General features: G+C 38.9%; 1 protein-coding gene across 9 annotated transcripts in view; it reads left to right on the plus strand.

The window, feature by feature from the left end:
• Nucleotides 1-14265, plus strand: part of diaph2 (diaphanous-related formin 2) — a 488074-nt gene that overhangs the window by 327352 nt on the left and 146457 nt on the right. For all 9 annotated transcript variants that reach the window (XM_088597461.1, XM_088597456.1, XM_088597458.1 and 6 more), the window contains one exon: nt 2547-2676. In XM_088597461.1, the coding sequence (XP_088453587.1) occupies nt 2547-2676 (130 nt within the window). The remainder of the gene's footprint in view (nt 1-2546; nt 2677-14265) is intronic.

The following is a 14265-nucleotide window of genomic DNA, read 5'->3' on the forward strand; positions in this document are numbered from 1 at the left end:
TGACATTCCAGAAGTAACAGGTCTGCTGCTCGCATAAGTCATGTTAATAACAGTATGTGTGTTTTGGGAGGGGGTGTTCAAACATGAATCTGCTTTTGTTTTTGGCTTGTTAGTGTGTTTTCTCGTGGGTGAATTTCCAAATATGATTAAATTGTTGAAACGCTCTTTTTACAAATATTAAAAACTATAACAAATAAAATAATGGAAGTAAAAATAATGTGTTTGCACAGCCTTCTTCCCTGATCTTATTTTCATTTTCACTGGCGTGGCAGTTTATAACTTGCTCACTAAACCACTTGATTGGTCGCACAATAGAAGTTTAATTTGTAACTTGTAAGTTTAACAATAGAAATGATTATTTTAGAGGTGCCACTGAACAGGTTTTAAATGTAAATTATTGAATCATTTTTTCAGTAGTAAGGGTGGATTTTGTTAATGTGAAAAGACACCTACAGTACAGTAAAGGAATTATAACTGGCTCAATCATACAGTAGGTGGTGCAGGTTTTGCCTTAATTTCCAGACAAACTGGACACCGGTCGAAGTCTTGAGCCAACTGTGATGGCTTCCTTGAATGGTGGTGTAGTTTTTCACAAGTGGTGTTGAGACTTGGTGGACTTGAGTTGAAAAAGCTGGATGACTGTGCAACAGCAACAGTAGCATCACTCATTGCAGTTCTTAGTAGGATGGCTGTTGGTGTGGAAAATGTCAGATGGCTGATGAACTGAAGAACCAAAATTGTGCAGAACTGAAGAAATTATGGCACTGTCTCATCATCACCTGCACCCATGTGGAGGTACAAAGATCATAGCTGTAAAATGAAAAGACCAAATCTGGACTAAGTGAAATATCAAAAGAAAATTATCTAGTAAATAAATCCCATAGAAGTTGTATCCTTTATGTGCTGGGCAATGGTTGGATGAAAAGTGAAAGAATCTAATACATACAATACAGTATGTTATTTATTACAGTCTTACTTAGCATCTACATAGATGACATTCTTTATTTTAATAATGCAGCCTCAAACTTAATAGAGCGCAGGATCCTGTATCATTACATGTCTGATTTGCAATCCAAGGTGGGATAATGTTTGTACCTCCAACACAGACAGATTTCCCACATGTATTCATTCTAAAAAAAAGAAGAGAGTGAAAATGAGATGCATGCTACAATGAGGATGCCAGACTGTAATTATATTCAGTACTTGGATGAATGCATCTGTGAACCAATCACCAGAATCAGTATCAAATTTAAGAGAGTAAAGAGGAACTTGGCTCTCATGTATCACTTGGCTTGGATGCTTTCCTGAAAGGCCCCGTAGAATCGTTAGGCACAGTGGGTTTGCCCAGCACACAGCTGGAGAGATCCCGCAAAGATCAAGCTGTGGACCAAGGAACATGCCCTACATTGCTCCTGGTCCTACTGCTTCGTTTTCACCTCTGCCCATGAACTTGGGATGCCAGAGTAATTATATTATTTTTGTGTAATCAAAATAATAAAGAGAAGCAGAGGGGCAGTGTGGTTGTCAAACTGGTGGTTTATAAAGTGTTTTAAAATTGAGGAGAATATAATTGTGTTTTCCTGTGGCTGCTTACCAGATTTTGTTATTTGTGTATACTGTATTCTTTATGTTGTAAGTCAGGGTGCTGTACCACAGGAATTAGCCTTAGCTTTGTTGAATCATTTTCAGTGTCAGCCAGTATTTAAAGCTGATCATGTGTGTTTTCAAAGCAAGTACAGGAGGCGTTGGCAAATAAGATTCCTCAACAATATGTTTCACTATTCCTCATGGGTGTCAGATAATTGCTAATACCTTGACTCATGCAGATAAATGCTTATCTAGCCCATCACTTCTTCTGACCTGCACCGATAAGCCACTGGGGTGAGTCTCATTCATTAGCATGGTGCCAATGGGCTGTGCTCATGTCAGGGCGTACTGTATTATAAACAGAATTCAAAACATGCTTGAGGGGGTTTGGTAAAAGCCTAAAATCCAGATACATAACTGCAGTTGTGACAAGCGCTTATCTGAAGAAAAAATAATTCATTCATTGTTGGTTCTTAATCAATAGGGTGAAGTGTAACATTATAAACACTGGCTTCCAAGGGTTTTTGATCTGCGATTATAGAAATGCTTCAGGATTAAGAAAAAAAATGGATACAGAACAGCTAAATGATATCAGGCTGGTGTTGCTTATTGCAAGAAGTACTTTCTGATTTTCTGTTTTTAGGATTCAGTGTAAGAACCTGAAATGGGGTCATGCCTCTACAGGTGGAAGAACAGCAGGATCAACAGAGTGTTTTAGCAAGGAAAATGGGCTTTGGCAGCATTCTAGATCATATTGACATCCATGTTCATTCTGCAGCATGTTGATACACAGCTACTGCATACTGTACGTGCTTCCATTGGGTGAAGAGAAGCAGTCTCTGAAGAAAACCTCTCGTTCAAGCACTGGGATTGAACCCTTGCTGTTACCTTGTGGTCACTATCTGCTTGTTTTCATGCTTGCCTGATTGGTCTTTCTGGATCATCTCCATGTCTTTCAGCTCAGAGACACGAAGTCCACTGACCAGAAGACAACACTGCTCCACTTCCTTGCAGAAAAGTGTGAGGAGAAGTACCCTGAGCTCCTGAAGTTTACTGACGAACTTGAACATGTGGAGAATGCCAGCAGAGGTGAGAGGTGGCTGCCACATCTAATTATGGTAGATGTTCATGGTTTGTGATTTGCTAAATAAATATGAACCATGTGGCATCTGCATGCGATTGGCTGTGAGAATGTGAAATTGTCCATAACCGGTCGGATCTTTTGGTTGTGGCAATTCCTTGAAATGACTTTAGTTGTTCACAAAATTGGAATGATATTGCTCTTTGATAGCAGGAGAACCATCTCTGCTCTGCGGTACAAGTCTGATTTCAGTGTGTCCTCTATGGTGTGCAATCCCTTTATGTTATAAATTCACACTGCTGTGCCCAGGCAGGAAACTACTTGTCTAGTATTGATTAAGAACCTGACAGACATGTTCAGTTAAGCCTTTATCTATTTTAGATGCTGGCCACTGCGCTCAGGTAAAGCGACTTTGCTGAGCTGCAGCACAGTGATGTTTCTGTTTATGAAATGTGCTCTTGCTGCAGGGGACAGACACAGCAAGTTGGGTTCTTTGTTCGTGAGAGTGAAAGCATCAGTGCCATAAAGATGCAAATATCTTTTTATTACCTTTTTGTTTTATTTTAATTCAACAGGTATTTATAAGATTTGGCATTTTGCTCTTTGTTTTGCCACCCTGAAGCTCGTTGCTTGTGTTGTCACTTGAGACTGCCTTCAACAATTTCACTGTCTTTCTCAGCGAATAAGCCCGTAAGCCTTAAGAGCACTTACGTTCATTTCCAGTGCAATCTTTCTGGTAATAGGCAGATGTGCGTAGATATGTTGTGGGACCAGCACTTTTATAATTCTGCTGTGGGTTGAATTTTAAGACCTTGCAAGAATAACAACAGTCCGTCCCTGAAATACGTCTGAAGAAAGATTTCAAGCATGACATTCAGTACTTTGGTTTCGTTGACTCGGGCCAGGTGGTGGTGCTCCTGCTGTGTGTTTTAAAGCATGCAGTCTTCCCCCCCTTGCAGCTTTCTTTTCACACCTCCGCCCAGCGAAGTGCTGGTAGCGCCTGCTCCCATCCTTCTTCAGCTTCTCTCTGCCGCACAGCCTTAACACTTTGGCCCCTCATTGAGACAGATCATTTTTAATTTGAGCTCTCTTTAGCCCCCACGTTATTTTTTTGAGGAATTAACTCTGTGTAAGTGCTGATTAACACTGGAACTGGCAAGCCCTAATGGAAAGAAATTGTTAAGTGCAAACGATAATAGCTGCTTCCTGACAAGTTAAATAATCGTGTTTCATTGCAATCCAAAGCTCCTATGGATACCATTGGGCCACTCCAGATGGGGAGTACTGTGAAGTACATGTTCTTTAAGAATATTGTAATAAAGCACGGCAATTAATAATACAACAACTACTAATAATAATCAGGCTTTTTCAGATTGAATTTTATTTTTCATTAAATAAACTTGGGGACAGCCAAACTCCCTCACTGTAAGAGCTGTATAGTACATGAAAGAAAAGGTCTGTGGCTGAAAGCCATCACATGGGTGAGCAAAGAAATCATTATTTATTTGTATTATATTTAAAAATTATTTTGAACATTATTCATTTATGTTCAAGGGCTATCAAATATTTTAATTTTTAATAAACTATACCATTTTAATAAAATGATTTTAAGCAGCTCATGATTTAAAGAAGAAAAATACGTTTTGTTTTCTATGCATGGATGCTGCAAGACACCACTTAACAATCTAAATACCACTGCTGTTATTATTTTCTGAAAATCTTTTCCTGTGAATGACAGCTGCACAGTGCTGCCTTTAACTATGAATACAGAACTTGCTTGGAATAAGACATTGAAACATTAATTTTCTATGCCAGTGTTACAATACATCTTCAGATCTTAGTAAAGTGCTAAACTCATTTGCGATGTCAACACAGAGTATAATGTTGCATGCCAGAAATATGGAATTTGTTTGGCTTGTTTTTTTTTTCATTTTCTGGAGTCAAAATAGCAGTCACTTCTGTGCTATGCTTTAGAATTCACCACCTGAATAAGGAGATGTGGCATGTACAATATCCCACGTAATAACTATCGTAACACAGCTCTCAATACTTATATCTGCTTGAGTCTTCAAGGCTGAAGCAAACCCCTACTGACAGCTGAAGCTTGAAATTGTACAATGAAATAAACAGAATTCCAAAATCATGAAACTAACAAAATAAACTTCACCATCAACAGCCTGCTGTGTGAGGTTAAAAGCACACTGAGGTGACAACGTACAGTAACATTCTGATGTGTTTTTAGATTTTTGAAAGTTAGCATACAGTACAGTATGTGAAGTGGGAGTTAAACAGTATTTACAGTAAATGTGGTTCAAACAAATGATCAAAGATTTAATAAAGAAATAATAATTAATAATATGCTTTATTCCACAATGGGAGGATTTGTGTTTTAGGGCCAGGCTCATTCTGCCACCAGACTTCTGATGAGGATAGTGTGTTGTTTTTTCCTTAGAGTGCCATAGAGTGCTCATTACAAAATGTGCTCTGCTCCTGAGGTGGTGTCAGTGCTCTATGAAATATATAAACAAGAAATACTTTTCTATCTGGAAAGTTTTGAAATAAAAAAAAATCAGTACTTTAGTATTTTTTCTAATATTAGAACTATACTTGTGACACTTTGGCATAAATCAGAGGATTGTTCAAATGGTCTAATCATTGGCAGTGATAGTGAATAGATGATCGGTTTACTCATTTACTTCTTTCTTCTTACTTACTACATTACTGCACAGACGTTAGGCTCTGATTTGCATCGTGGCAAATGTGAAATGTTGAGTTACACTGTATGCAAACAGAGTCAAAAGGGTTGTCCAAATTTCAATAGCTATCCAATAAAATCTGAGCCTGTGTCAGACAGCCAGAGGGAAACACTTCCCCATACCAATCTATCCCATGTTGATGCCAGGAAGCATAACTGGACTTTCTTCTCCAGCACACTTCACAGGAGGAAGGGCACAATGGAAGCTCTTTGCTGCCCAAGAAACAGGGCTCCCTCTTGGAGTCTCCAGTAGGATCCAGTAGGAAAGGTATAAACTAATCTTGGTACCCATTTGGCTGTGGGAGTTGCTGGAAAATTGGACCACCCTTGTGGCACAATTCTGGAGTTTCTGTTGGGGTTTAGTCCCCTATTCTTCTGCTCTGCTCTCCCACGTTTCAAAGCACAAGCCAGTGGGAACCTTAGAACGTGTGAACAGTTACAGTAACTTTCTCTTTCCTTGATGAGTTGCCATTTATGGTTGGTGATCCCAGACCCTGAATGAAATAGATACTGAGAAACATTACTACCTCGTCATAACAATCTTGAGTTAAAACCACTGATGAAAGAAGCAATATTTTGTTTTGTTCTGTATCAGGATTGTGTTCTTGTTATTGATCAGTTAAAAGTGAAAATCCGATTCCCTAGTTATACTGCATGTTCAGGGGAGCTAACACAAAGCATTCAGGAATTAAAGAAACAGTAGTCAGTAAGTAAGCATGGGGTTAAGTTTAGGTTGTGATACTGTTTGTACTGGGGGTTGGTGGTGAATGCAGAATTCAGTTAAAGTCCTGATTACTCAGGGGTGCTTTACCTTCTCCTGCCCTTATGCACTTTTGTTGTCTGCAAACCCTGTGCTAATTCCCCACATGGTAGCTGTGTACAAAGTGCATTTTTACCATGCTTGAATTATGCTTCTCATTAGTCTGGTGAATATGACTTTAATTTCTGTGCACAGTGAGGCTTCTCACCAGGTGGTAATATGGAAATTTACCAGCATTTAGTGAATGAGACCCTATATGCTCCTCATAAGAGGCTTTCACTTGTATCTCTCATCTCTGCCTTTCTGTTATCCGAGACTACTGAGCTAACTAAAACAAAACAGAGTTTAGCCCAGGTCACTGAACAGATTGTCTACATTATACATCATGGAGAAGGTGCCAAATTCAAACTGAAGATGGTTTTTATTTGTTATTTGGACATCAACTGAAAATGATGGACATGGAAGGAGGTGGGAGTTTGAGTTATTACAAGGTTTTTTAAACAGGTCTTTGCTATCATTAGCTTAAAAAAATTAAAGGGAAGATATCAGAAAAACACAAATTTGTAAGCATACAGTAACACTCATAGGTTCCTTCAGAATTCTGTTGATTTCAGTTATCTTTTCTAAATTTGCAGTATGCAGGAATTACATTTTTTATTTTTAGCTTGTAAGAACATACGGTGAATGGGAAGAGGTTTCTCAAGCCATATCACTTGTTCAGTTACAAGCAGCTAATCGACTGTAAGAATGTAGGAAAGGTTGCAAACATGAGTAAAAGCAGGTATTAGCTTTGCAACTTCACCTACTCACAGTTATATCCCCAGTTCTTTATGAACTACAGAACAGTCTTTTACCACAAATCAATGGAACATCTTTAGATAATAGGAAAATACACTGACTAATGAATTTAAAAGCAGACACACGCAGTCTTGCTACGTTATTTCTCTGAGGTGAGATCAGATCTCAAAGCTTCACAGTTCGTCACTGGTGACCTTGAAATTTTTACCTTTTTACTTTTGTTTTATGTCATCGGCCTGGAAGCCTCCCTGGTTTACAAGACACGTTTGATAAATCCTTTATTGGTTTTCTCCTGTGGCTAGCCCTTAAACTTGCAGCTTTGAGGATTTTTACAGCTTGATTTAAACCCTCAAGTGTTTTATAGGTCGTCTCAGGGGATTATACCAAACAGGGTTAGAGAACTTTAATTAAAACTGTTGCATTTGGTGGAATAAAACTTATTAATGACCAAGAAGCCACCGTTAATCCCTGAGTTTTGTATAAATCTTGGATCATCTTCTGCTTGGGAAGAAGCACGTGATATTCCCAAAGATAATATCTTGCATGGTTTTAATGGACAATGGAAAAGGTGTAATGGTTCACTAGGGACCCGTACGTCATGCAGACACAGTCGCTGGCAAAAGACTAATGATGCATAAGGGGAGAGGAACACATACAAGGTAGGCTGCGTCTTTCACTTAAGCAATGTGACCCATTTAATTGCTGCAAGACATGGCCTGGTATTGGGTGACACTACTGCTGATCCACCGTCCCAGTGGTATGATTACAGAGGAAGATCTGTAGGTTAATGCATGGGAATTATATTGTTTCGGTCCAGAAGTAAGCATAGATACAGTAGCTACACTGCAGACTGGTATCAATCTCTTCACACAGTGGACATGCATATTGATGATCGGCCCCTAAGAGTCCACTTCTGCACATTTTAAGACAAGCTTAAGTCTTGTTCCTGGTGGCCTGGCCTAATCTTATGTACAATGTACATAAGGTAAACAATTCAACTCAAATTGAAAATATGCAAGTGTTGCTAATTATGCACATTATTATTCCTAAACCTATATGTACAAGCATTGTGCTTGGTACAATATTCATCCTTGTTACTATACTGTAGGTACCCTGCTATATTGAATGTCTCTTTGAAACAGGTGTGAAAGTGAGTTTTGTATTTTTTAATTGAGTAAAATTAACAGTTAAATCTTTCCTTTAGTAGGAGAATTGATCAAGAAAAACAAATGTGAATGATGCGGTCTTCTACTAGCAAGTGAACAGATACTCAAACCATCCAAGGAGTTGAGAAACACAAGAACAATTTTGTGCAGAGTCCCTAAGTCAGGAATCAAAGACACATCAACACAGCAGCTAATAAAACCTTCATTCAGCCTCCAGAATTAATAAAAGGGACCGATCTCCGATGCAGGATAGCCCCCTCAGGGAAGCAGAAGTACTCACAGGTGACATGGCGACCTCACAGGTTCAGAGGGCCAATACAGTGAAAGAGTCATGCAAAAACTCTGCAGAGTTCTCCCGCTTTCACCTCCATGTGCTCCCTGCGGTCTCGGTGGTTTCTTTATTCTGTTAGTTTATCTCGTTTCTTAACATGAAGAAGACAAAGGAGGAAGGTCACAGCTGAGTGTCAGCCTTTGCAGTGGAGGCTCAGCTCTAGCTTGATAGCACGCAAATAGAGTGCTTTTACAGCATGTTTAACAGCAATGTACTGATGAATAATTTACAGTAAATGGCAGATCTTTCATAAGCATTTGCTTTTCTGTCAGGTAAATTGGTAAAACACCATGTGAATCTGCGACAGTGTTTATCTGGAACATGTTTCGCCCTGACCTTGAACAAATCTAGAATTATCATATCCTCTGATTTTTTTCTTGCCTCTGTACTTTATTTTTTTAATAGGCCTTTTACTGTAAACTCAAAGTGCATTTGTGTCTCTGCATTAAGGACTCTTCCATCCTAAGACTTTCTTGACTATGTTTGTATTAAAGGATTGCATTCTGCTCTATTTCAGTCATGCTGTATTGTAAGAATATACTGTACAATGTTCTTCACTTCATTCATTTTATACACACTTCAGCAATATACTGTACAGAATTTACCAAAAATAGCTAAAAATACACTATTAACTCTCAATAAGATGTCTATAGCTTGCAGTTTTAAAGCCACAACTCACAAATAGAAACTTTTCGCAACCATTACTAGGAGAACTGAGATAATCACATGTTAAATAATCACAAGCAGATTTCTGATTCAGTTCTTAGTATATTTGATTGAAAACAGCAGTCCGACGTGTCTGATTTGCTAAAGGAGATCCTTGCCTTCCTTCTGCCCTTCCGTGTTTGTCAGACATGACCCAACCTTTTTCCCCTTCTTATCCCCTGTGTCTTTAAAAAGGGTATCTGACAGAAGTGAAGGACTTCAGTTTGGTTTTTGCCCATTTTATTGCTGACTGAACCTACCTTAATTACTTCATAATGCATACCTCCCCCTACTATTCCATTTTAACTGCCTCATATAATTCCCATGTAATATTAATGATCTGAATGTATAATGTTAATTCCGAAGCTGAAGATGTGAATTCCAAATCAATAATAACCACATTTTTGTGTAATCCACTAGAAATGGTTGTCTGACATGTACATGCAGTCATTAAAGTAATTCTGCTAGACATTCTTTTTAACCCTCTTTTAAGCCTGTAAAAGTAATTTTCCACATTTCTATAACATTCAAATACTGAGAAACATATTTTAGAAATAACAGTAGCTTTATCACTTTAAAAAAACTATACACTAGCATGAGTCATTATAAAAAAAGAAAGTATATAGTTAATATATAAGTATCTGTTCTCTTCAGTTGAGGGTTTGTACAGTTTGATATAACACCCCAATAGCAATTTTTTTAGGATTCTTAAAAAGAAACGTTTCTTATTCAAGTGAAAGCCCAGTCAGCGAAGGACAATGTGGATACAGAAGGCATCAGGGCAGTGAGAATCCCAGTTCTCAGTAGTTCTCATTCCACAGTACCAATGATCTGGTTATGGGCTTTTGAAACTGTGTAAAGAAAAATTGATCAGTTTGCTCCCATGCTGACTAGTTAGCCTGCAATCTCCCCCCCAAACACGATTTCATCTTTTATTGGCTAAGAACAGTCTTCTCCCCCAGGGTCTAAAGGGGGGGGGGGGGGTTGACGTTTTCCTCCTCCAGCCTCCTTGGGATCCATCACCCAACTCCTGCCACACTGTAGCCATGTGTTGAGAGCAGAGTGTAAAGACAGTTTACAGGACATTCATGGAGTGAAGGGGAATAGGTCCCAAAGACCAGGTCATTGTGCCTCCCCTTGTGGTGACCCTGACAGCTGTGCAGCCAGGTTCAAAGCAGAGACCTGTTCAGCTATTTTTAACAAACTCCTCATGAATATGTCATCTGTTGTCTGTTTGTGCCTATAGTCTTGCTCATAGAAGAAGAATTAGCATCACATCACTGTGTGATTACTGATGCTGTGAACCAGGCTGAAATCAAGTACTCTGGTTTTGTTTTACTGGTATTATCTCTGTTTGTAAAGAAAGAACAATTTACTATATTTGGGCATCAAACTGTTGATATTATAAAATGATCATTATAACTCATTACACCCCCACATGAGGAAGAGGTGGATTAAAAAAAGCAGTTTACTCATATTTTGTATGCCATCGTTTTCTGCCCATAACGCTCAATCCTTTCTTCACTTAGCAGTAGCAATACCAGGGCATAAATCTCTTTTTGTATTTCTGTAAGTAAACAGACAAAGGCCTGGGGCCCACTTCACTCCTGCAAGAGCACCCAGGACTGTGAAGAAAATGTTCCAGGAAGCAGTTCACAGGCCAGTGTTTTCCTGCCATAAAGTTGTCATAAAATAGTTTCAACTTGGAGTCTAGTTCTGAACTGCACCAACAACAAACACCTACCATGTGTGCCATTGCAAATACTACACTTTATTTTATATCGGATCCATAAAAACAGTCTCAAAGCTTTGCAACACATAAAAAGCACACATCACAAGAAAAAATTAAACCCAGAAAATGAGACCTTGTCCTCATTGGAAAAGTGTTTTTTCGGGTAACATTTACTATAAAAGCACTCAATGTGTTTGAGTCTCTGATTCTGGCCCTATCACCCCTGAAGGGGGACGTGAAAGGTGGGGACACATCATAAACCAGCCTTTCTTTTTTCTTCCTGTTCACTCTGGATTTGCAATGAACAAGTAAATTTGTTGCTGCTTCCAAGACATCACAGATTACAGAATAAAACCTGCGATACCCTTGTGAAATGCTATTATTTTACTCACGACTTTTCCTGCAACAGAGTGATTCCTTGCGTATCTCGAGCCCAAGGAATGCAAATATGGTAGAACTGTGGGCGAAGAGAAATTGCAGCAGACACAAATCCATGCTTTAGTGGTATGTGATGCATGAGAGCGAAGTCTTAGGGAATATGATTTAAGGGCCAAGTGAGCACACAATTCAAATTACAATAAAACAACTGGGTATGTCCATGGCTCTCTAACTCTGCTACATTTCATCCTTTCCCTTTCGCAGAGGATATTAAAATAATATATGTACTCTACAGAGCCACACAAATACGAATATAAATTGCACAGCACATTTGAGTGTAGGAAATAAAAAGGGAACATGTATGGACCTATTGATATATACCTTCTTAAAATGTAGTTGTTTTGCAAAAATATATCTGCTTACAATCTGGCTACTCTGTATATTTATGTATACCATCTCTAGGTGCTGTGCAGGAGTCTGTAATTTAATTGGACAGGAATACGAAGGCATGAACAGAAGGAGTCTGTTCCCTGGTAGCATGTGGATTTGTAAGCTGTTGAAAACCGAGAGTTCTCCACGGAAGAAGAAGGCCCTTTGCTAGTTATCCAGCCTAATGTTAGATGAAGTGGTTTCTTTTTTTGTTGTTGTTTTCTGGTGTATAGTGAGTCAAGACCACTCAAAGGCTGTGCTTTATTCTGAATGTGTAATAGAGACAGGTTCTTTAAGTCAGGAAGGGCACCTTTCCATTTTTATATGTGCCCAGTGTAATTAAGTAAAGCCACAAAGGTGCTTTATTTGTGTTTCATCAATTAAAAAGACAAACATTAACAATGAAAAACCCTAATAAATGATAATAATTAAATAAGCTGAGTGCATTTCTCACCGGCCCGTGGTGACTTTAAAAATATTTTATTACATGCTGAATAATCGGGATGCCGCCTTTAAAAAAATCTTTTTATATCATCATAAAATCTTAATTAAAATATAAAGGTGGATCTGTCAACTGTCCCAACACCAGGGGCCAGTTTTGCAAAAGTTGTTTTTCTGTTTATCCCCACTCAATTTCACCAGTATACACAAGCTCAATGAATTTAATCTTTCACATATAAATTCTCATGGGCAAGGTGAATCCATTGGACTTCAGGACCAACAACGAAACATGAAGCAGAACACAACAAAAGAAAACTACTAAAAGAGGTGCTTTTAGAATTGAGAATAGGAGTCATTTCTCAACACAAGTGCTGTGGGAGTCTGGAACAAGCTACTGTACGTACACATGTTGTCAAAGCTGATACCCTGGTTTCTTTTAACAAAAGGCAGGGAGAGATCCTTGATAAATTGTTTGCTAACCACTATATGAGCTAAAAGGGCCAAATGGACTTCTTACATCCATAATTGTTTTTTGTGATTTCAAAAGTGACGCTGCGCTTCATTTTAGTACTTGGTACAGTCTGTGAAGGACGTGGCAGGGTACAGTACAAGCCTTGGGAGTTGTTCCGTTTTCCTTCAGACCACGCGTTGTCTTTGTTTAAAAGCCACTTGGACAGTGTTCTTCCTCCTTTCTCATCATGTTTTACTATAGAATGTGTTCAGGTGGAATCCATTTACTAGATTCCTCGGTCTAGTTATCTTATAGTTTATTTGTTCAATAAGGCATAGGTTATCCTTACGTCTAGAGTGGCTGTGGTATCGCTATGATGGCGAGGAGATTCATGCCTAAGGGTCGAAGACAAGTGACATGCTTTGGTGTCCAAAGCGCCATCCGAAGGTTACATTTCTGTCTTTTTTTTGTTTTCTCGGTGCCTGGCACAGCCAACTGTGTCCATTTGATTGAAGGGTAGGGAGTGGATGTGTTTGCCCTCACCCTGAACTCTCCTGGTGTCCTGCGGAGAGCGCCACATGCCATCTCACTCTACACCATCTTCCAAGGGAATTTGGGTGCATTTGTGTGCCCTTCTTTCACTCCACAGCTGCTTAATGTGCTGAAGTGATAATTAAAGATTGATAATTTCCCCTGGGGAAAGGTGATACAGAGAAAGATCAGGAGTTCATCCTAACATCTTAATGTCTTGTTAAATGGAACAAACTGGAAATATATCACGTTAGTTAAGCTAAAATGAGGTCAGACTCAGCTTTGCAGTGAGTGCCCTCTGTTCTCTGGCATATGGAGAAAGTCTTAACCAGGATCTGATGGATAATTGGGTCTTGACGGCACGTAATACCTCTCATTGGAAAAAAATAATGCTCAGGAATCCTTCATTCTTTTGTAGTGGATCTTTTTCTCATACTTCATTTCAGATAGGCTCTGTCAAAATAGATTTGTCCCTGTAAAACTTCAGAATACAGAAGCAGGGACTAATTCTGTGATAAATTCTGTTCACATTTACATGGAAGTTAATTTCCAATCAACTGTTTGTGGTTGACATTGCATAAGGAAAGGTCATCATACTATAATATCTGATGTCATTATGCAGCTGTTCGAAAACGTTTCTTGGATATGTCTTCCTGTTGCCCAATTCCTTTGAACGTGGGCAGAACATCCATGCGAAGGGTGTTGTGGCCAATTTGCTCTTGTTAAAGATCCCTAAATAAAAGATAAATGGAAATAGCTTTATAATGAAAGTAAATGCCCGCATGGTGATTCCACTCAATCAGGACTGCAGTGCCTATTTATCTTGACAGTGGGGGAAAAGAAAGTGTGACACAAATGTTCTCATAAATCTATTTAGTGTGAGGCGTAGCCAAGGGCAAAGTCATGTGGAGTCTGGGAAAAGAGGAAGAAAAAAGTTTAACTCTGGGGTTATTAATGCAGTCGTGAATATATCTGTTATCCGTTATCATTTTGAGACACTGCGGTGCACTAAAGAACTGGCACAAAATGGCAATTTCCCATTCATAGTCTTTGGCTCATAGCTGTTGGCCCTACAACAGAGACATAACAGCAGCATACTTCACTGTATGGAGTTAAAACA

The sequence above is a fragment of the Lepisosteus platostomus genome, chromosome 10, assembly GCF_059453375.1.
Source record: "Lepisosteus platostomus isolate fLepPlt1 chromosome 10, fLepPlt1.hap1, whole genome shotgun sequence".
NCBI lineage: Eukaryota > Metazoa > Chordata > Actinopteri > Semionotiformes > Lepisosteidae > Lepisosteus > Lepisosteus platostomus.